The sequence below is a fragment of the Fonsecaea pedrosoi genome, assembly GCF_000835455.1.
Source record: "Fonsecaea pedrosoi CBS 271.37 unplaced genomic scaffold supercont1.6, whole genome shotgun sequence".
Lineage (NCBI taxonomy): Eukaryota > Fungi > Ascomycota > Eurotiomycetes > Chaetothyriales > Herpotrichiellaceae > Fonsecaea > Fonsecaea pedrosoi.
In genome coordinates this window covers 1,184,408-1,209,124 of record NW_013550610.1, presented here as the reverse complement: position 1 = coordinate 1,209,124, position 24,717 = coordinate 1,184,408, and the positions used below count along the sequence as shown (strand labels likewise).

At 54.2% G+C, this 24,717-nt stretch overlaps 10 protein-coding genes across 10 annotated transcripts; 3 read left to right on the top strand and 7 right to left on the bottom strand.

Annotated features, from left to right (window-relative positions):
- Positions 1-5,727: 5,727 nt before the first annotated feature.
- Positions 5,728-6,109, bottom strand: Z517_09317 (uncharacterized protein; the record flags this gene model as incomplete). Its single annotated transcript, XM_013425227.1, has 2 exons — positions 5,728-5,881; positions 5,973-6,109. The coding sequence occupies 2 exons, from the start codon at positions 6,107-6,109 to the stop codon at positions 5,728-5,730; spliced, it is 291 nt and encodes a 96-aa protein (XP_013280681.1).
- Positions 6,110-6,763: 654 nt separating this feature from the next.
- Positions 6,764-10,941, top strand: Z517_09316 (uncharacterized protein; the record flags this gene model as incomplete). Its single annotated transcript, XM_013425226.1, has 6 exons — positions 6,764-7,072; positions 7,125-7,489; positions 9,629-9,782; positions 9,811-10,001; positions 10,254-10,401; positions 10,480-10,941. The coding sequence occupies 6 exons, from the start codon at positions 6,764-6,766 to the stop codon at positions 10,939-10,941; spliced, it is 1,629 nt and encodes a 542-aa protein (XP_013280680.1).
- Positions 10,942-11,620: 679 nt separating this feature from the next.
- Z517_09315 (uncharacterized protein) lies at positions 11,621-12,642 on the bottom strand (the record flags this gene model as incomplete). Its single annotated transcript, XM_013425225.1, has 4 exons — positions 11,621-11,684; positions 11,768-11,871; positions 11,925-12,092; positions 12,160-12,642. 4 exons carry the CDS (start codon positions 12,640-12,642, stop codon positions 11,621-11,623), a joined length of 819 nt encoding a protein of 272 aa, XP_013280679.1.
- Positions 12,643-12,685: 43 nt separating this feature from the next.
- Positions 12,686-13,099, top strand: Z517_09314 (uncharacterized protein; the record flags this gene model as incomplete). The annotated part of the gene is made up of 1 exon (XM_013425224.1): positions 12,686-13,099. The coding sequence occupies one exon, from the start codon at positions 12,686-12,688 to the stop codon at positions 13,097-13,099; it is 414 nt and encodes a 137-aa protein (XP_013280678.1).
- Positions 13,100-13,857: 758 nt separating this feature from the next.
- On the bottom strand, positions 13,858-15,331 carry Z517_09313 (uncharacterized protein; the record flags this gene model as incomplete). Its single annotated transcript, XM_013425223.1, has 4 exons — positions 13,858-14,010; positions 14,687-15,026; positions 15,125-15,217; positions 15,270-15,331. The coding sequence occupies 4 exons, from the start codon at positions 15,329-15,331 to the stop codon at positions 13,858-13,860; spliced, it is 648 nt and encodes a 215-aa protein (XP_013280677.1).
- Positions 15,332-15,385: 54 nt separating this feature from the next.
- Positions 15,386-15,712, bottom strand: Z517_09312 (uncharacterized protein; the record flags this gene model as incomplete). The annotated part of the gene is made up of 1 exon (XM_013425222.1): positions 15,386-15,712. One exon carries the CDS (start codon positions 15,710-15,712, stop codon positions 15,386-15,388), a length of 327 nt encoding a protein of 108 aa, XP_013280676.1.
- A 43-nt stretch (positions 15,713-15,755) lies between these two features.
- On the top strand, positions 15,756-16,669 carry Z517_09311 (uncharacterized protein; the record flags this gene model as incomplete). The annotated part of the gene is made up of 3 exons (XM_013425221.1): positions 15,756-15,809; positions 15,878-16,351; positions 16,442-16,669. The coding sequence occupies 3 exons, from the start codon at positions 15,756-15,758 to the stop codon at positions 16,667-16,669; spliced, it is 756 nt and encodes a 251-aa protein (XP_013280675.1).
- Positions 16,670-16,752: 83 nt separating this feature from the next.
- On the bottom strand, positions 16,753-18,074 carry Z517_09310 (uncharacterized protein; the record flags this gene model as incomplete). Its single annotated transcript, XM_013425220.1, has 2 exons — positions 16,753-17,291; positions 17,396-18,074. 2 exons carry the CDS (start codon positions 18,072-18,074, stop codon positions 16,753-16,755), a joined length of 1,218 nt encoding a protein of 405 aa, XP_013280674.1.
- Positions 18,075-19,747: 1,673 nt separating this feature from the next.
- Positions 19,748-19,933, bottom strand: Z517_09309 (uncharacterized protein; the record flags this gene model as incomplete). Its single annotated transcript, XM_013425219.1, has 1 exon — positions 19,748-19,933. The coding sequence occupies one exon, from the start codon at positions 19,931-19,933 to the stop codon at positions 19,748-19,750; it is 186 nt and encodes a 61-aa protein (XP_013280673.1).
- A 3,704-nt stretch (positions 19,934-23,637) lies between these two features.
- On the bottom strand, positions 23,638-24,384 carry Z517_09308 (uncharacterized protein; the record flags this gene model as incomplete). The annotated part of the gene is made up of 1 exon (XM_013425218.1): positions 23,638-24,384. The coding sequence occupies one exon, from the start codon at positions 24,382-24,384 to the stop codon at positions 23,638-23,640; it is 747 nt and encodes a 248-aa protein (XP_013280672.1).
- Positions 24,385-24,717: the final 333 nt, after the last annotated feature.

Below are 24,717 nucleotides of genomic sequence, written 5' to 3'. Positions count from 1 at the left end.
TAACTCTCTCGCTAGCCTCCCAAGAGCGAAAGCGAGCCGACATGATGGATTTCCGGGAAGCATTCTATGTGAATGCCGTTTTCCGGTCCCGGACGTGCGATGTCGATGTCTCGATTTGCGATCACAATTGGCCTAAGAGAGCACTCTGTGACTGACACGCCAGATATAGGGATATACTCTCATCGAAAAAGGTGACTGATCGGTATGGTGTGTGGTGTGTGGTGTGTGGTGTGTGGTGTGTGGTAATCCTTGCCAGCAGGACTCGTCAAGAGACAGACTCTAGGGAATATATAACCACAATGAAATCCATTGCGAGACCGCGGTCGGTGCTTCCGCCATTTTCTGCTGAATATCAACATGGTGCTGCTATGCTGCTAATTGTCGGCCCCTAAGCCAGCCCAATAACCCGACGGATCGGGTCAACTACCCCTTAAACCCGACCCGACCCGACCCATGTCAAAGCCTAGTGCCAGTCATGACACACCTTTTTCGATACCGATGTTGCGTTTGCAGAGCTTCAACAATCCGTCTTCAGGGCTCAAAAAGACTGTTTCTGAGTAGGGTGAACACCGAGGAGGATCGTTTCGTTCGTCTTCGATCGTCGCACCGGGTGCCAGAATGATTGGAAAGGTCGCCAACCTCTCGTGCTGCAACTGCATGTTTAAGTTTGAACGCATCATACACTAACGCACATAGACCACAACCGGCAGCAACTGTATTTTGTATTGGTAAGATGCTATCAGAACGTTTGAAGTACCATCTGTTCAATTTTCCAGGCCTCAAAACTGCGGCTCAGAGTCCGAGACGGTGGATACCTTCGCCTGTAGGTGGTGGGCGATATATGGGACGCATATCGCCTCGAGCTTGTATCCAACCCCTCAGTAACCTTTCAGGCACTGCGTATAGCCAGGATCCGCAGGCAGGCCTCATTTCGAGTCAGATCGCAGCTCCATGAGTGTTCGGGGACGTACGGTCTTGCTTTCGGCGGGCAAGTCGAGGGTTGTGAGGATGGAATATTTGGTACAAGTCAAGATTGCTGCAAGTGTCACATGGAGCCGTCCTTCCGAGAAGTTTGCCATGGAGTGACACGGAGTTGTGGGAGAAGAGTAAGGACTGATCTTTCAGATACTGCAAGGAAGGGAATGTTGATACTTTTTTCAAAGTGGAGGATTTGTATAGTTCGGGGCTGCGTCAACTCCAGAACTTCAGTCTGAAATGGAGACTGGCGAATGGATTGGGCAGATTTGACAGTGCAAGCAAGGAGAATGCGCGTTTGTCAAACCGTACAATGATATTTGGACCTTGTCCTTGGACCTCGTCGTGGACAGAGATAATCTTCCAAGAGCACGAACAACGCACTCGCAGGACGGTAAAGCACAACAGATGCCTTGACACCGATAGTGGCCAGGTCGACCGGTTAAAGAGCACCGCCGGCAGATTCGAAAACTGCAGTCCTCAGTCACAGGCTATAAATTCCTAATAATTAGTCCCTAACCTCCCCCAATTCCTCGTCGCGAGAAGGCCAAGGTAGAGTGACACACTGGACATCATAGCCCGATGTTAGGGACGAGTGGTTTGCAGCATCGTTGGGGCTTCCCGGCGGTAATTTCTCGGCTTCACACCGGTTCGGAGAGTATGACTGGCTTCATCACGGGCCTCTACCCGCCTATGGTTTTCCCTGGATGCATCGCAATTCGACGCGCTCCATCTTGGCTTCCCTCTTCCTCGAGCTATCCGTCATTGTGGTTTCAGTTGCTCCCCCCTCACCCTCTTTCTTTTCTTGAATTTTCCGCTGTCCCAGCTCCAGTCGCTTTCACTCAGCTTCTTTCTTCTGAGGATTTCCCTGGTCCAGCTCTGCTTGCATCCGCTTCACCTCTTCCGTTTTTCGAGTTTGCCCCCGATGTTGCTCCATCTGCTTCAATTTTACCTTTCTCTTCTCCTCTACAGCTTTCTGCTCTGCAGCTTTCTACTCTACCTCCAGTCGCTTCCGCTTCGCCACATTCTGCCCGCGAGCGAACTATGGCTCTCTCTCTCTCTGATTCTACTTTCCCTTGCTCTTCTCTTCGGGTGGATCTAACTCCAGCTTTACTCCTGGTCGCGTTCCCTCGCCATCTAACTCCTTCGTCTGTTGGATCTCCTGCTCAATACATTTCTCATGCTAATTATTTTTAGCTCTACGGGTTGCGGCATATCGTCTTCCTTTCCCTGAGCTTCAACTGGCACCATAGTTACGTCGTCTGTGGCTGCTTCCCCTTGTCTTGCATGTATTACTCGGCGACTGTTTTGCTGGCGCCCACTTCCGCACCGCTCCGACCGCACTTCGAATTTCCACAGCCGCACATTCAGAAGCTCCAAGTCCCTTCACTAGGATGGTCCTGAAGTGCGTACCACGCACTCGACTCACCGACCGGCCGGGTTCGATATCGAAAATCTTATCCTTGCAATAATACATGATGAACATACTTTATGCGCACCGTGCCGCCACCGCCACCGATAGCTCCCTTCAGAATCCGTTCTTTGAGATCTCGGCAGTTGGACTGTTTTGTCTTGCTGCGGATGTTAAGAGGAGGTTTTGTGACAACGATAGCTCGACGGCAATCGACCGGAAGCGGCATTCATAGATTTGGAACACTCTTTGGAAGATTTGCCGGATCTCGGAGTGTTTGTATTGCGATCGCTGTACAGAGTACCCATCGCCAAAGTCAGTGTCAACAAGTCATGTCGTTCTGCCCAACGTCGAGCGAGCTCGGGGGGATCCGCCTGTCCAAAAGACTAGACAAGAAACTTCTATAATAGCGGTCTTGAATCTGTCGTCGATTCGACTCAAATCATCACAGCTACAGTATTGTACAGGATTCCAGGTTTTGATGGCAGACTGCTGGCCATGAAGATGGAAAGACCACGCAGTGGCAGTTTCTGGTTTCGTCTTCAGAAGTATGGAAAAGGCATTGGATTCGTCAATAACCAACAGGACAAGCAGGTTTATAAAGGACAGTTTTCGAGCAGCTGCTTGTTTTCTTTGTCCGAAGAGATGTGAAATTTCTTCTCCTTGCGCAGTTTATGCCGGCTTGACCCCTAAAGTCCCTTTGCGAGACAGGAACGGTCTCTGTGATCGTCACACTATCATCCACCAGTCAATCGCACTTTTGCCGAATAACACCTTCAGTGTGGCTCCGAGATTGAAGATGCGGTGATGACAGCATTGGCACGGTGATCCCACGAACTGTTCAAAGTCGGTGTTCTTGACATAAACCGTCATGCTTGAGGCCTGATCCATCCAGCGGTTTTATCAAGATGTCTTTCCGGAAGAAGACCACCCAGACGTTGCCTTGCTTTGCCTTGCCTCGCCTGACCGAAGCGTGCAGCCCGAGACACCATATATCTCCTCCTCGTGTGTCCCTATCGAAGAGGTACTTGGATTGCAAGGCACAATCTGGACCCTGCAGCTGCGTCTGAACCTCGACTGCACCGTCGTGCAACGGGCTAAAGAACACAACAAATTGGCCTCCACCCGCTGCAGCATCCCGCCACCATAGCGACGAGTCTTCTAGAGAATTTGCTGGAGAAAAGTACAAGCACCCGTGAAATGAAGTGGAGAATCCAATACCACTGATTTCCCGGCGAAGCTACAAGTACAGTTCACGCTCGACGTTGAACTTGGGTGCAGGTCTGATCCCTCTGCAATCGATGTGATCACGTATGCGATCCATCAAGCTGAGCAAACAGCATGCCCCCCAAAGCACTCAGCTCAGCGTCAGAAAAAGTGCTTGATGGATCATGTTCTACATTGATTGCAGCATTATGCCACAACTGGCTGGTCCATGTACAAAGTCATATTCAATTCAGAAAGATTGCAAAGACTAATTACTGTTCATACTCCGCAATCTACGTCTTCCCGCTTTGGATTTGTTTGCGCCGTTTCTTTCTTTCGCTTTCGGGAGGAAATGTGACCACATATTCCCCATTTACGATAGTGTGCACGTCTTATCCTCTGACAACAGGAACATGACCGTACCAGTCCATTTGGTTTTGCACCCCAAGCACTACCAAGGGCGGGAAAGCTACAGAATGTACGTGCTGCGTACTAACCACCTCCTGTTGAGTCTGCCTTGGTGAAGTTGGACAGGGGAGAGCGGTTCGAAAGGTGCAGTCGGTGGCGGAATGGCTTGAACAGAAGACGGCATCAGTGAACAGAACAGGAAGAACATCATTAGCCAGCACAAGTAAAACCGACCACTGCGATGTTCGTGCAGACCGTGGCTGGGCCATATCGCGCATACGAGTTGGCAGACGCGAGCAGATACGGGTTCGGGGGCTTGGTCGGGGTCGCGCACAGACACAACTGCATAGGGTGCAGTAGAGACAATTATGTACCGAGTACCTGAATTTATCTTATGCTCCCGCTCAAGCCTGGTGAGATGGGGAGCCAAGTTCTTTCAACCGAGCATTCAACTGTCTGCGCTGCCTTGCACTTATGGGCGTCAATGAACCGTTCCTGGCTCTCTTCTGGGACTCCGCCTTCGCCCTGCGTTTGTTGTCTCTGGCCACCTTCTTGTCATACGTGTCCTTCTCGACCTCATACGCTTTCAGGCGGGTTTCGGACTGTCGGAGTTGGTGGATATTAGACTTGATGGTGATATGGCCATAGTGATTTTATCGTCGATGTTGTCTTCACCGGTCGTGTCCTCATCGATATATAAATCAGTTATGCTATCCTCTTCCTCTTCCTCTTCTTCTCCAGTATCACTTTTATAGTCGTCAGAATCAGAGGAGATGTCGACGGTATCCTACTTGGGAGACTTGGAGGTAGACTTCAGGGTAGATTTGAGAGCTATAGTCCTGTTAGTCATGGTCACTGTTCTGAGGGGAAGGTTCCGATCCGCAGTCAGAGTGGAATGGGACTCACTAGGAGTACTAAGCTTCGAAGAGGAAGACCTTGCTGGAGCAGTCGGTCCAGGGGATGGTTTGACGCGGGTTTCGGATCCAGAAGAGCTGCGACTGCTAGAGCTAGTTGTCGCTTTACGTACCGAGGTCACGTCAGCTTTGATACAATTAGTGAGGAGGGGGCGGGGAGCTCGTGTCCTCCCACCACGCGTGATCTTGCGAGTATCAACACTACTGCCACCACTACCAGCCTGGCTTTTCCCATTGCGGATGGGGGGATTTACACTATCTAAAGAAAGTGAAGATGAAGAGGATGCCTCGTCCTTGATCCTCGACAGGTTCGTGCCGTGACCGACGATCGGGACCTGCGTGCACGTCGAGTACATCTCTCCGCGCGCGGACTCGTTCGCGTCCGTCTCCGCGCTGTGGTTCAAGCCCGTGACCACGCCCCCATCCGCGTCGAAGTGCCTGGCGGCGCTCAGCGTGATTCTTGATACTGTATACAATGCTAATGTGAATCAGATTGGGTGTGTATCACGACGATACTCTTGGCACTTCTGTATGTCGAGATTATAACAAAAGCGAAGACTTTTCGCCGCTTGAAGTTTTTCCTTCTACTAATCACCATCGCCACCATCATCAATCGTACGTACCCAGTCCTCGATCATGAGACACTTACTAACTACAATGGTGTGCCACAGTACGATCCGACCCTCTCCCCCTACAACAGCGAACGATATGGACACAAGAGTAGGATTGACACAAGAGTAGGAACAACGATCAATTAGCTGTGGTCCGCTGGGATCCTAGGCCTCTGCCGCCCTTACTACTGCCAAGCTGGCTTTACAGCGAGTACCGTTGAGGAATGGTATTGCAATCCACGCTGGCGGCGCTCCTCATCGCCAACAGCCTCTCGTTTGTGGTTGAGGCGTCGCGCGCGAGCAGTGGCAACTGCGGCACGATCGGAGCGTTCATGACCACGTCGGTGATGAAGTACCTGATCCAATGCGAGTGCATGAACTCGGTCTGTCAGTGTACTTGCTGCGGTCCGTTTTCGAGCCATGTGCGGGACGATCGTCATCTTCTACTCCGGGTTCTCCATCGCGTGCAGCAACCTGAAGGTGACCGTGTCGACCCCCGTGACGATCAACTTGGTCACGGCCACGCAGACGATCATGTTCGACTCGGTGTACATGCGCAGGTGGTTCATGTTGTCGGCGTACATGATGGAGTTCCTGTACCTCATCAGATCGTGCACATCTCCACGTTCATGTCTGCGCAGTCGCTCTCGATTGACCATTGATCTGCGGGTATCTGGCTTGGTTTCCTCTTCCTTTCTCCAGGCGTGGGATTTCTCTTCTCGAATATCGACAGGACACACTTCCAGAACCCATGAAAGACCGAGGACCTTTTAGTCTTCTGTGATTTACTCATCATTTTCTCACTTCCACGCGTGGGATTCTATTCTCGAACATCGACAGGACACACTCATGAAAGACCGACCTTTTATGGTCCTCTGTGGTTTACTTATTGTTTTCTCACTCCTACGCGTTCGACAGGACCCACTTTCAGAACTCATTTAAAGACCGACCTTTTCTTCTTTCTCACTTCGCGTCATCTTCAACCACCACGAACTTGTGGGGCGAGCCTACTTTTACAGCTGAAGAGCGGGCTCGACATACATCGAACTCCCACTATTTCCATCAACCAAGGACTCGGTGGCACTCGAGTTGGCGCTGTGCGAAACGATAAAGCTCCAAGAGACCTCCCACTCCATCAACCAAGGACTCGGTAGCACAATGACTCGGTAGCACAATGACTCGGTAGCACAATGACTCGGTAGCACAATGACTCGGTAGCACAATGACTCGGTAGCACAATGACCATCGAGTTGGCGCCGTTTCCATCAACCAAGGACTCGGTGGCAAAGAGGTACTCAAGAGCCCCAAAGTCCGTTGCTGAACTTGACACTCCACGTTACTGTTCAACTCCGCGTCGCGCATATATGATCATACAGTTGGGCACGATCACCACCTTGTCCGCGCACCCGGACACGCTCCTCCTCGTGATCACGCTGGATCGCATCTCCACCATCGTGATCACCCCCGAGAACATGTTCGCTATCGTGTACAGCACCATGTGGATGCACATGTACTTGTCGATGTTCCGGCAGACGGTGTGGTGCCCGGTCAGCTCTGCCTCGAGTTTGTGCGCGTGGACAGCGACATCAACATGGTCAGAGCTTGACCGCAATCCCGTTCCTGCTGATGTCCACGTCACTCTCGGTGTACGTGAACCAGTGTGTGTCCGCAACCAGCCTCATCTTCATGTCCATGATCACCTCGGGGTTGCATATCAAGTTCACGTACGAGTACCGCGCCTTCTCCTTATCCACGGCCCTGAAGATGGACGGAAACACGTCGCCCGCAATGCTGATGACGGGGTACTCGGACGTGTTGTCGCCGCCCCTCGAGATGGTTGCGCGCCCGATCAACCTCGCGATTACCCAACACGATCCTGGACTCGGGCATGACGATGGCATCGAAGGCGTCCTTGTACACGCGGTGGTACACGCATCTGAGGCCGTCACAGAACGTGCTGGTGTGTATGCCCATGTTCCTGCTGTAGGGCAGGGTATCGGTCACCATCAGCATGTACAACCTTTCCGGGGCCACGTCCGTTGTCCTGTTGCTGTGGAGGTTATATACCTGTTGCTATGGAGGTTGCATTCCTGTTGCTGTGGGAGTGCCATTCCTGTTGCCGTGGATGCTACATACCTGTTGCTATGTGTGTTACATTCCTGTTGCTGTGGGAGTGTAATATTCCTGTTGCTATGGGGTGTTACATTCCTATTGCTGTGGATGTCCCTGTTGCCGTGGGTACTTCATACCTGGTGCTGTGGAGGTTACATACCTGTTTCTGTGTTGCTGTGGATGTTCCTGTTGCTCTCTTGCTGTAGATGTACCTGTAGGTGATCTCGTACATCTTGTTGCTCTCGACCATGACGTTGCACAGGCACACGTGTCTCCATGCTCTCGATCCACGTTATGTTGGTGAAGATGGAGTTACATACGGACTGGACTGGTGACACGTTGATGATTCCATACATGCGCTTCTTCGCGTACTTCTGCACGACGGTGTCGGTGTGCCACAAATGTGTTGTTCCAGGGCTTGTCGTTGGCCACGCACCTGTTGCAGTACACGATCATCTACATCCTCAAGTACATGATGAACTTCGACTACTCGTTCGCGTTCTTGTTGCAGTTCCAGGCCATCTTGAACAGGCAGTCTTTCCACAACACGCCTCTGAGGTTGTTGCCCGGGCAGTACCAATGGCCGAGTCACACATGTTGCTGGGTAGGTACACGAGCGTGTAGATCTAAGTGTACGGGGACAAGTAGTTGTTCGTGATCATATTTTCGATTCATGATGAGGTACAGCATCACGAGCATGACGAGCTACATGTTCTCATCATCAATCCCACAATAAACATGGTTTTACATTCAAGCAGAGGTGGTTTCTATAGAGCACGCGCCTTGATCCCTGCGCATCTCCGGCCTGCGCCCTCCGCATGTGAAGCTCGAGAGGTAGCAACTTCGTATACCCTCTTTTTCACCGACTTCAACCTCTATCGCTTGGGTCTGCGCCCACCGCCACCACGGTTGTTCCAAAGTCTTTTCAATGGCTCAGCGAGCAATACCCTGCTATCTCACAGGTGACCGCACGAGACGCTTCCACCTCTTCTCCTGGCTTGCTCTGAGGCAATCTATACTTGTGGGACATAACCGGTGATTGTCCGCCAGGAGATAGTGTGTTGTGCAGGGTAGAAAATTGATGTTGGTGCGGTCGTCTCGCAATAGTTCTTTCAGACGTTGGTCGGAGTCGTAGAAGGGGAAACGCGTTGCCTTTCCGCATCCTGGGCATGGGCATGCGACCCACCGATCCAGCTCCTTGGAGACAAACAGAGGCTTCTCCTTGTCGCCTGGTTGGGAGTATATCTTGTCATGATACGAGCGTGTCCCAGAGGTTGGCGGCGCGGGTTGCTCAGATGGCGCGGAAGATCGATGTTAAGGTGAGGGTGGGTTAACGAAGGAAGGCTTTTCCGGTACAGACGACGGGGTGGAAGGAGGAGACAGCAGCCGACACACGGTAGAGGGCATGGAGTCGAGAACGCAGGTTGCGGGTAAAGTTGAAAAGAAGGCCTGAGAGACAGTTCGAGGGTCTGTTGGGAAGTGTTAACGCGGGCTGGACAACGGGCTGAAAAGACTCTTTCGTGTTGCATTGGAACTTCGACTTGCCCACTAGTCCTGCTGTATCGAGCCTCGTACATGAAGCTCGACACCGTCCCGTCTTGTCGCTGAAATGAAGAGGAAGTATCGTGTAAAGTTGCGAGTGGACTGGGGTGGTGAGGGCTGTCACTCGAATGAGCGAGCCGAGGCGTATGATTTGTTCGAAAGTAGCCGCGGCATTGGGCCGCCTCTAGCTGTCAACAACGCGTCCCATGCCAAGTTATCGAACCTACGGTCAACGTCGTCATTAGGCGCGTGGCTACCTGTAAAATGTCGGTCAACGCACCCATGCACGCAGTTATTCTTCGCGCTCGGACAAGAGACATTGTGTGAAGAGCATCAGTTTGAAGTTTCACGACAAGGAGGACGAAGCAGCTGGGAAGCAAGGGAATGGGGAGGCAAGTGAAACAAAGACATGTGTCGACACGTCCATACTAATTGCGTCTTGCTTGCAGGAAAATCCCCCCGGCGCCTCTCTTCGATGCAGAAAGCGCGTCGGCGCTGGACGTGCAGACGTCGACTGCGCCCGTCCACAACGCCACCACCGTGGGCCAATACCAAATCTACCAGACGGTGTACCGGACCAACTGCACCATCCTGGCCGTCGCGGTCGGCCTCATACTGTTGACCATCCTAGCCATCCTACCGCTCTACTGAGTCCTGCCTAAACCGCGCCGCGTTGTACTGGGTGCGTCGGGCCGCGCACGAGCGCATCGACGCGGGCTCCAAGCTCGACAAGGCCGGGTCGTCCGCTGCTATGCGATTTCTGAGAATTCTCTCATTCTTTCTCTGTTCCTTCTCCTCCGCGGTCTTCCCCCACCAGGCCGTGTGAGTCTGTGGCTGCCCTCGCAGAGCAAAAGCAGGATAAGCTTACCGGATTGCCAGAAGACAAAAGAGGTTTCCGGTGCAACAACCTCCGGCAAATCGAGAATAATGAGGCAGACAGATACATACCATTTACGCCTCCTTCTCGGCCGCCTCTTACCTGTCCAACCAACTTTACTCGGAACCGGCTGCGGGATTAGGGGCGGCATTCTGAGGATGATCATGAATCCCACCCCATCTTGCTGAGATTGGCAGTCCACAAGAATGGAATCTGGGCTGCGCAGAAAATCACTGGAAAAACGAAGACTGGGACAAGAAGCAAGAGGATGCCGATAAGCTCAAGCACGGCCATTGGATACGGAGCAGAAGGGAGAGACTGGCACGCCGCGGACTGAGAACGAAAGTGTGCTCGAGAACTATCGAGGCTCGGCCGCCCTCGCCATTTGTGCCAAATCTATCAGCACCCACGCGTTCACGATAGTACGACGGCTACTGGCTGCTCGGCAGGAAGATCAGCCTGTCGCCCTTTGAGGTGGCTGAGGCGCTGCACTACTCGGCCGTGGTCGACGAGCGAACCGGCACCAGAGTGCCCTACAGTGTCCTCGACGTCGACGACGGGGAGAGGCCTGACCAGGTACCGCAGTCCGGCTTGAACCTCTCCGCCGACGAACCAGTCAAGGTCCCGGGTTCCTACAAAGTGTGCTACGGCGAGATCGCGCCTAATATCCTCGGATTGGCCCTGGTCGAGTATACCGACACAGCCAATGCGGGAAGACTCTACGATCGATTTTCAGAGTTGGATATGGTGTGCACAGTTCGCTCATGTCGAATTCCTCTACAACACAAAGTTCACGAGGCTGTCTGTCGGCTGTCGTGTATCCTTGCCAGGGTTGGGCTACAGGAGAAGGAAAAGGGCATTCGTGGAAACGGCCTGCGTGCTTGAAACCCATCGACGATGAATGTGTTATGATTTGCAGCCGGAGATGGCATGCAAAGCCCCGTCCCGTCATCTTACTTGCAGCGTCTGCCAGCGAGATTTGACCAGCAACCTCGGCATTGCGGTGTATAACGAAAGAGAAGAAAAGGTGTATTGCGTCGATCATTTCAAAACGGACGCCGGACACGGTCTCAGGATTCGCCCACGTCACGAAGTTACAGCAATATGTCTTTTTACTCCGAGTCGAATTGGCAAGCTTGCTTGAGGTGCTATAGTCTGGCGTTCACGGTCATGACTATCTTGCTCTCCTTCATCATGTATAACGGCAAGACCATGGCCCACGACGGGTTCACGTCTATGCGCAGGCCCTTGCATCCTGCTTGACAACGTCTCCCTGAACCTGTCCTTTCATATGCGGTTCCACTCGCCGCCGACCTGCCTCGTCTACGTGCCCACCGCGTCGCTCTTGTCCATGCAGTCGGTGCAGACCACGAACTTGATGGTGACCTCTGACATCGGCTCGTCCGTGTGGCTGTGCATGTTCCACAGCTCGGCCCCGTTGTTAGTCATGCCCCCGTCCGCGAACTCGTGCTGGCAGAGGTACAAGATCTCGTTCGTGGTGTCGCACGCGAAAGATGACCACCGAGTTGCACATCCTCGCGGTGATGGTCAGGTACGTGCTCAACTAGTTGACCACGTTTTCGGTCGAGTACCAGATGATGCTCATGCCCCGGTACATGTTCGACAGACTCTCCATGTTCGTGTCAGCGTACAGCGACTTCTTCGTCCCGATGTCATGAGCGAGTCCCTCCTTGCGCATGGAGTCACGTACCTCTGCGCGAAGTTGATGATATTCCCCGGGCTGTCCTCGGTATCGTAGTATATTGGGAACCCGTGTCCAGCATCAGGTTCGTCATCCCCAACTTGACCAGGTCCCTGCACAAGTTCATCACCCGGGCACGTCGTCGCACACCTTCGCAGGGTCGTACCCGTCCACGGACTCGCATCTGGCCGCACACTGCCCGCAGAACAGGACCTTGACCAAGCCCGTGGGCAAGACCCCATATGTCGAAGAGCGCTACATCCCGTTCTCGAACATGGCCAGGAATCTGTTCGGCAACATGAACGCTGTCCGCAACGTCTTCATGCCCGGGGCTCTACCCGACGTCGACGACACGGGCGCGGGGTGGACCACCGGCGCCAACGCCCCCCGAGAACGCCAACATCAGCGCGGCCACCAACGCCGTGCCGACCGGGGCCATCTTCGCGAGACAGGGTCAACAACAGCAGCATGGTGGCGGTGGTGCCGTGCTGTTCGATTTGGCGGCGAAGGACTCGACCAGGCGCCTGATGTGGACTCCGGATCTGATCGCCATGAGCTCGAGCTCCAACGTGGTCGGCACCCTGTCCCACACCTTTCCTGTAGATCATGTACGGCCTCCTGGTGGCGATCGGCCACTTGTACCTCTTGAGATCCACCGACAGCTTCGCGTTGCCGTTCATGCCTAGCGTGTCGATGTACACCATGGAGCCATCCGCGATCAGCTCCGCCACCACGACGTCGGGTCTGTTGGTCAACTCGGGCATGCCCGTGCTGTTGATCGTGACCATGCACGACAACGCCGTCATCTCCGGGTCGGTCGTGCACACCACGTACCCGGACGTGTAGCACAGGATGTACACCTTCATCCCGTCGGCTTTGGCCATCTACTCCCGCTTGTACCCATTCATGCTCGGGACGTCCATCACGATGTGGTCGGCGGCCCTGATGTCGCTCATAAACTCGGGCTCGACTGCCCCTCTCATCGACGAGATGGTGCCGACAATACCCATGCACGTGCACACGATCGCCTTCACGATGCTGTTGGTCGTCCGGCCCTCTATCTCGAACTCGGCCGCGTACGACTCCTCGATATCGTTGGTGTACCTCCTCACGATGACGTGGGTCGTCGTGTTTCTGATCACCATGGTGGACCTGATCTCGACCATGTCCACGTCATACATCACGCTCTTGATGGCGCCGTCGAAGCCCTACTCGTCCGAGACCGCCAGGATGTACCCGGGCACTATCCTCGTCCTGCCATTCGTCACCTTCACCACCGCCTCATCTTTCGAACGCTTCTTCACGATCACCTTGGCCTCCATCACCGAGCCCGTCCACTAGGTGCACCCCACCTCCCTGATCTCGGGCGTGGTGGCGTCCGGGAACAGCCCGCTCTCCATCTTCTCGAACATAATCCTGGCCAGCCAGGGGCGTGTCCATCCTCACCTCCACCTCTCTGACCGGCCTCTGCGACACGGTATAGATTAGAACCATGTTCACGCTCGGGTGCGGGAGCGACTCCATGGTCATGTTGTCCGGCGCGTTCGTGGTGGCAGCTGTGATGGGTTGAACCCAGGAGAAGGCTCGGCTCTCGCGAACCAGCACCAAGACCAACGCCAGGACTAACGCCACTTCCGAGACACGCACGGTGCAAGGGATACAGGATCCTGGCAACTGAGACACCGTACGTAAGGGAAGGTAAGGAAGAGAGACAAAGTGTAAGAGGAATGTCGGGCGTGTACGAGAAAGGAAGGACAATGGAGAAAGGGGAAGATAATCGATATCCCTTACGGGAGAGCGTATGATATAAGGAGAGAGAGAGAGCGGGTGTTCGTCCTTCTTCCTCTATCCTCAGATTTATCCCCCTTGTTACTAGGTTGGCTAGCTAGTTGCAGAACTCTTTCCAAATCCTCACAGCAGCCGTGCTCGACACCTTCCTGCTGACCGACTCCAAGATCTTCACCATGTTCTTGCACCTGCACAGCACTGGCTCCGGAGGCTCGTCCAAGCCCAGCCTGGCGTGCTCCTACCTGGCCGTGGCTGGGTTCTTGTCCTCGCCCGCAGATCGGGCAGATGCTCGCCACCACATCCATGTTCGGCTAGTCGCGCGTCGCCCAGTGCACAGGTACGTGAGTCCGTATCGTGACGACGACGATCATGAGCGGGAGCACGACCGCGACCGAGTTTACGGTCAGCCGCTGGGACGCCACCGTCGACACGAGGTTGCATGCGGTGTATCTACCAGAGTCGGACTGAAGCCGTCAGCGCGACCCTAGAGGTTTTCGTACCCGTACCGTCTACAGGCACAGACCGGGTACCGCATGATCCAGACGCCCACGATCATGTGCGGGGACCCCGTACCAGTCCATGTGGACGGACCAGAATTTGTACGAGTTCCTGGTGATGGACATCCCGCCAGACCCGCCCCTGCATATGTACACTACCTCGTCGGTGTTGAAGCACTTGTGGTAGACGGCGTACTCGCAGTGGTACATCTCGATCGACAGGCTGCTGTTTCTTTCGGGGTGGCAGGCGGCCAAACGCAGAGTGTGCATGGCGTGTCCTTTGGCTGATACTGATATCTCACGCCCTATTACTCGCTGGTGGTGCCGTGTGGTGTGGTGTTGTACTGTAATGGGTGTGGTAGGGACAGCACAGTGACGTGACCGTATCTCTCGTCGTCTGAACTGTCCCTTGCGGCATGACTTGGGCGTTGACACCTGAAGGTCTGTGCGCGCTGGCTAAGGGGCGCTAATGCAGGGAGGAGGTGCACGGGCCATAACTGACACCCATGATCATCTTATGGTCCGCGCACCTGCTCTTGCATTAGCGCCCCGTCGCAAGTCAACGACCCCTTTGCTGAGATATACATGACCCCCGTTTTCTCTCTTCTCGTGGGCATGGGGCATATGGGCTACCATGACTCACAGTCCACCATGGGCGACGCTCGAGCTGCGGCGTGGTGGGAAGGTCGAAAACATCGGTAACGTCACGTTCATTCACTTTTAGCTCGGCGTCTCGGGTACTCGAATGTCTGCTCTGCGGCGACTTGACTTGCCAGATCGAGAAACCGGACCCTCCACCGCCAGTTGAGTTCAAGTCGAACTCGAGGTCGAGGTCGAGGCCTCTCTCTGCGTCGGCAGATATCTTCTTCCGCCGCGCTGACCAGCGCAAAGGAGCAGAGTTGGAGGTCCCACTACATGATGTCCAAGCCATTTTACTTTCGAGGAAGAGGCGGTTGTTGAGGGTTTTCCGATACAGGTCTTGGCTGATATCATGGTGCTGATTAGCCTCCTCATCGTTCTAGCCCCTATAGCAAGAGGGTAAGCAATTGGTGATGGAGACATATATATGCTGACAGCATACCAGTACTTGCCATCCTTCAAGGCGTGGTAGGTCCGCCCATTTTCTACGCGGTAGTCCCTTATCCACGACGATATAGAGGTGGTTTCAGCCAAGCTGCGACATGTCAACTCCAACCGTGGCCAAAGAAGCCAAAGAGATCACTTACGCTTCGTCTCCATATGCCGGATCGTCGCCGTCTTCGGTCGGTCTGGTCAATGGCTGCGGCATTGTTGTATGTCCGACACCATGACGTTCGCGAGCATGTACTTCCCCAAGTGCGAGTCAGAGCCCGAGCAGTTCTTCGGCTCCATTGTCCAGTGCATCCATCCCCTTCGCCGCGTGGACCGCCGACCCCAGCCTCGGGATGGGGGTGCAGATGGCCAGGCAGGCCATGTCCCTGACGCCGGTCAAGGGCGACGCTACGGTCGTGGCCAACGGCGAGAGCAGACCCCTCGTCATGACCCCGTTCATGTGCGCGCTTTCGAAGATGTCCACGGAGTCGGCCCCGATCGTATTTCCGGGTAAGTACGTCGTAACGGCGTTCGTCAACAGAACGCTAAACACGGAGGACGCATACGTCGTGTCCAAGGAGCTGGCCGAGTCCGGCATGTTCTCCTAGTCCCGCTTGATCTACTACCCCCTACCCAGAAACATGGGGTACGTCAGGGCCGGCATGGTCGTCAAGGACGGCCTATTACCATCAAGGGTACGGTGCTGGAGGTGGAGATAAGCAGGTCGGGGGACCCCATCGCGGTCGTATACGTGGCTTCGAAGGTGCTCAAAATCGGCGACAAGCTCGGGCCCATGTACGGGCTGAAGTTTACGGCGAGGGAGCTGCTCCCGTATGACATCACCGTCACCTCGGTGGTGCCGGAGGACGAGATGCCCAGCATCATTGACGAGGTGACCGGCAAGGAGTTCAAGCCGAATATGCTCATCAGCACGAAGAACCTCGCGAGGGGGCTTGGGGGGGAGATCAGAGAGATGGCCGCGGTGACGAACATGTTCGATTCCATAGAGGCGTTCAGGACAAAGGGGATGCACCAGCCCAGGAAGGCGGTCGTCGTGTCGTTCGAGGACCAGAAGAGGGTCGGGCCCAGGCTCCCGAAGGGGGACGTGGTTGTACGCGGGAAGAGGTCGACGTTCACGGACACCAGCAAGAAGGTGAGGACGGTCAGGGTCACGTACGGGATTATTCGTGTATTACAGCTCAGACACATTACCACGATCAAACACTACCCGTCCACGGTATTTAGGTCGATCACCATCCCGAGGGGGAGGTAGAGGCTGGACACGCCTAGGTTGCCCGTGGGAGAGCTGCTCGCCATCGTGATGTAGAACTGCACGTCGGTTGTGAGGGATGCCATCATCATGGACAACTACGTGGTCCTCATCAGCTGCCCGGTCTACAACAGGACAGTGATCGGCTGGGATTGCCCGTACCCGAAGCCGCCCTCGACGGAGAAGATGGTGAGGTACTCGATGTTAGTTTTGGCCGTGTTCGCGGAGGTGTACATGTACAACACCTTGAACTTCGTCCCACTCGGGATTAAGTTCATCATGTAGACATGATGACGGCCCTGTCCATAATCTCGTACGTGTTCGAGTCTACGGCCCTCCACAGCTCCGGCATGGCGTCGTGCACGAACCTACACCCGAATATGGGGCACCCCCTCGGCCCTGAGCATGTTGATAACCTTGATGTGGCACGAGATACTAAACGAGAACACGGCCGGGATGCTCATCATCGCCATTGTCCTCGTGGGTATAGTGTGGTCGATGAAAACCTTGGACCTGCACTTCGCCCAGAGCACGGTCGTCGCCCTCTTCGAAAGTGAAATCACCTGGTCGTCGAACTTCCTCTTGAAGTCGCAGGGCATAATTGTGGCCCTCTTCATACGCCTGGACAAGTCCTCGACGCTGATCTCGGGCTCGACCGCGATGTAGGAGAACCCGCTGACCATAATCTGCCTCCACTCCTGGAACCTCCCCGCGCCGAAGATGACCATCACCTTCCTATTCTCCTGGACCCGCGACTGCGCTATGGTGTACACGCGGTCGCACATGGCGAACGACATGGCCGTGATGTCCAGCAGGACTGCGTCCATCATTGAGGGCCTCACCATCGCAGCAACCTCTCCTCTCCTCTCCTCGAGTCGAAGCAAACCATCCTCCGCGGCAACACCGACTACGCAAGGCAGGCAGGCCTACTCGAGATGTGGCGAAATAGGTCTCGGTCAGGCATGAACGTGAACACCGGTCTCTGACCGCGCTCACCACGGCGCGTCTAACCACGTGCGCGGGGTCGGGCATCTTCTTCGCCACGCGCTGCCTGGGGTGCACCAGCACGACATTTGACGCGTCCATCCTCTTGACGACATCCATCTCGTACACCGTGCCCTGCTCCATGTTCATGCTCCCGTTCGCAACTGGCACCATTACCCCGTTGTCGGACGCACACATCTTGTCGTCCATACAGAGCAGGTCGACCGTGGGCTCCTTCAACCTCAGGGTTCTGTGGCTGCTCACCAACACGACCCCGTCGCAGGGGAAGGACAGTGCGGTTGCCCATGAAGGTCAGGTGCGTGGAGAAGGGCGTGTTCTCCATGAGGGTGCCGTTACTGGACGACTCACTCTTGGTCCTGTTCACGGTGCTGAACGACTCAGTTTCCTCGTCTCTGACCGTGTCCGTCTTCATCCTCCGCATGCTGAACGCCAGCGACTTGGTGTGCCTCAACGCGTCCGGGTCCGGCAGCCTCGCGGTGTTCCTGTGCCTCTCTCCGTGGGCCCGTCGGCTTTCAAGCGCTCGATCTCGAGCTCCATCTGTGACATGCGCTTCTCCATTATCTCCATGACCCTGTTCGACCCCCCCGATCCCGATCTCGCCCTCATTGTCGTCCCCGCCCTTGCTCGCCGCGCTGCCGCCGACCCCGAACTCGATCAAGCGGTTGTTCTTGGAGTACAACGCCATGACGCTCAGGGTGGGGTTGGACACCTGCATGGAGCACACAACTGTGGATGCCGTGGCGAAAGAGGATGATGAACATGGAGGTGACCGCGAACACCACCTTCATATTCTACGACATGGAGGTGACCAGCACGAATGAGGATCTTGTTCGCCTGATTCGCGGGATAAAACGATGCTGACGTTGCTCCATATGGGAAGAGGCCACACTGCATGGGGGGCGTTGTTGAACACGATTTGACTCACCTGCTTCGGCGAGGATTAGCAGTCGAAGGGTCCATGACGGTGGGGGTGGACTTACACGAGGCATCAGACCGCTGGCAGAGAGGCCACCACAGCCATTGTGAATACCGGTCCAACAACACGGGGAAACCAAGGCTGATCATCATCATCGCCCGTGTTTTTGTACACGACGACGTACACCGGCACGGACCCCAGCATGGTGCGCAACTGGTACTTGGCGTGGTCGTCGACGGCCTCCGCGTCATCCAGATGCACAAGGCCGTGTCCAGCCACTTGACCGAGTACGTGGACTGACCCACGCTGGTGAAGAAGGCCACCGTGTGGTCCCTGTCGATACGCATGCCCGTGTGTGGCCTCCCGCTCGCAGGCGTCACCACGTGTTACGAGTTGATAGATCCGTTGTGCCGCTGGCTGTTCTTCTCCCGGCATGCATACCAAAGATTTGCTCGATGTGGCCAGATATTACGCGATGTTTCCAAAGGTATGCTTCAAACCTGGATTGGGAAAGACAAAGCTTTTTGGGATCGACAAACTGGCTCTACGAAAGACAGTTGGAAAGAAAAGGTGCATACATAGGGGGGGGAACGACTTACAAGGAACCGCCAACATCATGGGGACCCGATGGATCCATCTGGACATGGTTCAAAAAGGACGTTCAATCTTTTGCTTCCGAAGACCAATACCAGAAAGAAGGGAAACCAAGGGTTAACCAAGGGTTAACCAAAGTCGGAACGAGAGAAACGCAAGTGTTATGAGTCGCTTGACACATGAGGCGCCACGACCAAACCCGAAGTCGTCAGCTTCGTTCACAAATAATCCAGTTCCTCTCGGTTATACGCTTTACGTATAGTCCCTTATACTATACGCTTGGTTTCGTCTCTGCCTACTTGGTTCCACTACTACATCACCAAGAACACCACTTCGCGTTTGCTCGTCGCGCCGCACGCGGGAAGCGACTCGCAATACCACGGCGATGTCCGCCAACCCGCTTCTGTGCATGTGGTTCATGATCTTGGAGGCTCTCAGCATATGCCTCGGAATGTTCAGGGGCGTGTCAGCGTGCAACTCCAGCTGGGTGTCCAGGCATGTGCTGGACGTCATGGGCTCGACCACGATCGTCAACCCGTACCTCTGCAGGTGCATCTTCACGAGGCCATCCAACACGCGGGCCATGGACAGGCACAAGTTGTCGTTCGGGCACGAGTCGATCAATTCGAACGAGTACGTGCAACAGGAGCAGATGGTGAAGGTGATCTTGCACATCTTGAGGGTCACGGTTGGGTGCTCGTACAGTTGGCGGTTTGGATCGGCTACGCCTACGTGTGCATGTTGACCTACAGAGTGGTGTCCTCTGGTGTGTATATCTACCTCCATGGCGGTGTCCACGCATGTGTATATCCACCTATATGGGGGTGTCCTCGGGTATGCATGATCACCTACACGGTGGTGTCCTCGCTCGTGTGTGTACGCTCGCAGTTGGTCAGGTCGATGCTCAGCCACGGCACCTTGTTGTCGTCCCCGGGGATGACCAGGTAGACCGTCAAGTTGATGTTGAACGCCATCTTCAAGATCGCCTCCTTGACGTCGTGCTGGTGGTCCTTGTGTATCGTCGACGCGGTCATGGTAATGCTGGCGCCCATGCAGTCGGGGTGGTGCGAGACGATGATTGTCTGCCTGTTGACGCACTCAGTCCGCGCGAAGAGCGTGGTCGCCGGAGTCTCCTCGGTCCTCTTGTCGCCCGGGATGATGCTCGTGGACCCGTTCTTACAGACGAAGCAGACGCCGGTGGTGGCCTTATACTGTGCTGGTGAAGGTGATCGTGGTGGTGTTGACGGTCTCGTCGATCCAGTGCTGGGTCTACTACGACGAATCCATAACAGGAGATGATCATGGACAAGAGGACGATCATCTACAGGCCCCTGCAGGTGTACACGTTCGAAAACGTGATCGCGGGCTGAGCGGGTCCCTGACTACAAGCAACGACATGTGCAAGCACAGTGAGATGGTCTGCGATGGGTGCAGGGTTGGCTACGGTAAGACTTGTCGACTACTGCGACGAGAGGATGTCCGGCGTCAAGTGCGAGGACGCGGGTCAGAAGCGAGTCCACGAGGCTCATCTGCAACAACAACAACTGCATGACCACAGAGATGAACGAGCAGAGAGAGATGATGATGACCCTCTGTACGACCAAGTCGGACAGAGACAAGGTGCGCGGCTTACTGAGGAGTCATGTGGATGGCACCCGACATGGTTTAAAAAAGTTCGCGTGTGAGCAGCCTTTCTGCCTCACATCTGCAATAAATCGCAGAAAGACATCGAAGCAGAGACTCTCTCCAAATTGCAAAATTTCAAACATAAAACGGCGGTCAAGGAAGCCACAGGAACATGCACGTGGCTGCGATATCAGCTTGTGTGGTCGAAGCTGATATACTCCCCTTTCGATCTCCCAGGAACTGTGGAATCGGTTGCCTAACTAGCAACTCCGCCGGATCTGTGAGGAGAGAAATTCAGTACAAGCTGGTCAAAAAGAACAAGTCCCAACCCACCTGGACGTGATTCCACGAAGGTATCCTGGCAATAACGTGAAGCTTTAATGCCTTTGATAGAATTATCCAATCTCGACCGTCCACAAAAATTGGCACCATCCAAAAGCAGGTAGAGTAGGTAATATAGCTGCGGAGCATTGTATAAATCGACAGCGGCTCTAATAATACAAAATGATCCTGATCTCAGGGTGATGCCTTGGAGCTTCTTGGAAGTATACCGAAGAGCGTCTTGTAGTAATTCACGAGCCCCCGTGGAAGTGCAGATATCTTCATTTTCAAGGGCGAGGGATTTCAGATCTTTTACAATGGACAAACGGAAAAAAATTCGACTCGTAGCCACAACATTGTGCAAGGAGAGGTGGTGGAGTTTTGGGAAGTGAGTGTCCAGCTTCCCCCCACCAGATGTGTGCCGCGGCAAAAGAGGCACTGAAGTCCAGCTGCTATTCGATCGAAGAATCTTCAGAGTCTCGTCATTAGCACGATCGGTCCCGTTAAACAGCAAACAGTCAATGTCTCCGTGTGTCCGGTGAATATGTCTGAGATGCCGCTCCATGCATCGCCCTCAATATAGGAGCTGGGTCAGGTCATCAGAATACCTCTTCAAGCTGTCAATCAGACGACAAAAATTACTCTCCCTACCGATATCACCACTGGGAGGGTTTGGGTCGCCGAGGGAGACCCAAGATTTTCTTGTATCAGGAGCGCTGCTGGAGATGTGTCGTTAGTCGAGCCATCCGTTACCGACAAGTCCAACACAGACACGGATTGGGGATTTGTAGAACTCACATATTTTGGTAAGACTACCGGCGTATGGGTCGACATCAGCGGCGTTGACTTCGTCGGGCTGGCCCTGGGAATATCTGTGAAGAGCTCAGACAATGAGAATGATCGGTCCATAGTACAGTTAGGAGGCCTACAAGAAGGGGGCGATACAAAGTATCTGCGACGCTCTTGGAATCCAAGGTTCGATTGACCGCTACCCTTGGAAAGGTCTGTGTATCCACGATTTCCAAGGCAGCTTTATTCGCGTTCTCTCTCCTAACAGTTCCGTCCAACTGCAGCCGAACGCACTCTCAAGCTACTGGAACTAATATGTTGATGAGGTCTGGTCGAAATATTCTATCGAGACCCTAAAATTCAACACTCAGTCCAGCCAGCTGGGCGATGTCTCTTGCATGGCTGAGGGGCGACTCGCTTGTTTACTCTAGTGGCATTGGCACCGACCGTCGTCATGGCGGCGGCATCGTCGGAACTAATTTGACTAAAGCCGTCTTCAAAGGATATCTTCAGCTGTAACAGTGGCCCTTTCGCCCCATCTCCGTCCGCCGATGACATACCAAAATCAATCGTTCGCCGCCTTTGTGCGGCACTTGACCGTTCGACACTCCTCGCACACGGTTCAGCTGTCGGAAATCTCTCGCCTGTTCGCTGGTCTGACTGAGATCAACCCCAACGGCGGTTTGCGACAGATTTGACGGTTAAGACGCTGAGCTACTAGGATTGACGGGGCCTTTTGGGAGCGACGGTCGTGACGCCGGTGTGGTGGCCGAGGAGCTATTCACCGCGGATGCGCCTACGACCACCTAGGCCCAGCTTCGTGTCATCTTGACTTGTTAATTCGCGCTGTTCTTGATAAAGTTCCATTTCCCCCAATTTCTGGGTCTCTAATGCTACAATGCGCTCCATGTTCTTTTGGTATATCTCCAGTAATGCCTCAGTCTTGTTCTCGTACGCCTCTGGGTGGTCTTTATTTCCGACGCGTAGCTCATTGCCGTGCTTTGAACTAGTTGTAGGACTTGGGCCTGGCCAGGGTGAATGTTCCGGGTTTGGACATGCGCCTGTGGTTGTTTTTCGGCAGTTGACCACGCCGACCTTTTCGTTTATGGTCCATGTCCCGTGCTCTCGCTATCAACGCCTACTGTCGCTGAGAGTTCCTTCATCGATCCCGCGAGCGCGTTCCGTTGGCTTCTTTGGCCGTAAGGATCGTTCGTTGAGTTTGCGGAGTGGACGCGCCACACGCGTTCGAGCGCGTCAGAGTAGTTATGGTGGTGGTGTCGTTATGCGATCTTCAGGGAAGATTTCGACGAGCACCAGGAGGCCGTCTAGATCAACTGCGGCGAGAGAAGCAACATCTACGGTTACATGAATTATGACTGCATACCAACCGCCAAACTCCTGGGTAAGAGGGAGCCAGGAAGGTATCAAGTCTCCGTGGTCGCTGCTACACGAGACGTTCGTGATGCAGAAGAAACTCACGATCAATCACGGCATTACGCAAGATTAGGCCTCCACACCGCCGATAAGCTACGACCATGAGGAGGGGGACCTGGAACTCGACACTTTCGTTGGCGCTTTGGGAGCTCCACCAAGCACGGCATGCCTTGTAAGAGGTCGGTGTTTGGTATTCTCTCTCTTGTCGCTGGGTAGAGAGACTTTGCAATAGCCGGGCAGCATGCGCAACTTCTACAGCCGACGCGGCCAGGTTTGTCTAGTGTTTAGGGGGCTACTCTTGCGGGGGTGCTGGCGTGCTGTAGTTAATCGAGACAGGCGGAAGTACCTACCATGCCCCTTAGTCTTGGTCAACGAGTGCTTCAGCTTCTCAGTAAAGTCCATAATCCAATTTATTACTCCTGCCTGCCAATAGAAACATAATAGCGTGGACTTGCCAGAATGTCCTCCCCCCCTCCGCTTTGGCACTAGAGGCACTTGAAAACCATGAACTTGATCCCGCTCTCGTCCATAAGTAAATATACCATCCGCCGCCGTGCTTTCAAAAGATCTAGGTACGAGATGGTCTACGAAATGTCTCCTCACAGTAGTCGTCGAAGCGTTCGCTCCAAAGTCTGATCTGCTTCATAATCTTCTCTGTCAACTCCAGGTGGCGATCAGGTCCGAACATCGAGTCGACAAATTCGGTGCCGGCTCTTCTACCCATTGTCTTTGTGCCATCTCTCTTGGCGGCCTTCACCATGTGAAATTCACACTTTTTGAGGAGGTCTCTGAGCCGGTCCCACAGCCCGCCGCCACGGTCGATGAGGTGCTCCACGATTCCTCGCAGTTCAGCATCGGCAATGCGGCCAACGCGCCCCTCTGCACTTTTCATCTTGCCCGCAAGTTTAATAAGAAGCAGCCACAGCTCTCCAGCCACATCGGTGATGGGATTCGAACGGCCGTGATGCCAGATGGTCCAGTCGTATATCCATTTGCCAAGGGAATTCGCGTCAAAGACACTTCCGAGCAGAATGATCGGCTTTTCTGTGGGATCCCAATGTTTGATTGTAAAGCCCGCTGGGATACGAGCATGGATGGCATCTCCCTCTGTTGCCTGTCGAGTAGGCTTTGAGGCCTCGAACTTGGACTTTGACGATGTCCTAGAGGTGGTCGAAGAGCGCTGTGGTCTGAAGTACTTTGGCGGTCCTTCTCTAACATGCTCCTGTCTATGGTGGAAGTAAGGGTCTTTGTCTGACTCGTTTCCATGCTTTGACTTTGACGGCTTTGGCTCCCGGGAAATATAAGTACGCCCCATATCTTTCAATTTCACCGACGTAGACGTAGATAGGCTGATTCGGCGCCAGTGGTTGTGTACTATAATGATATCTTTGAGGTAGAAATGTTGTTCGAGCAGCCCTCGCCCTCGTTCATATAGTCGTGACCCTGTGATGCGGTGTACTGGACCTTGCGGTCATGTGCCTGTGAGGACACTGCTGAGTGCCAGTCTTCAATTCTTGAGGAATGATGGTAATTGTTGGTGCGTGTGTGTTCATGCCACCTCGGCGTTACGTCGTACCGTGGTACATACGACACATATTCTTCACGAGTATATCTTGAAAATCGACATTCGGTATACCCTAGCGGTACT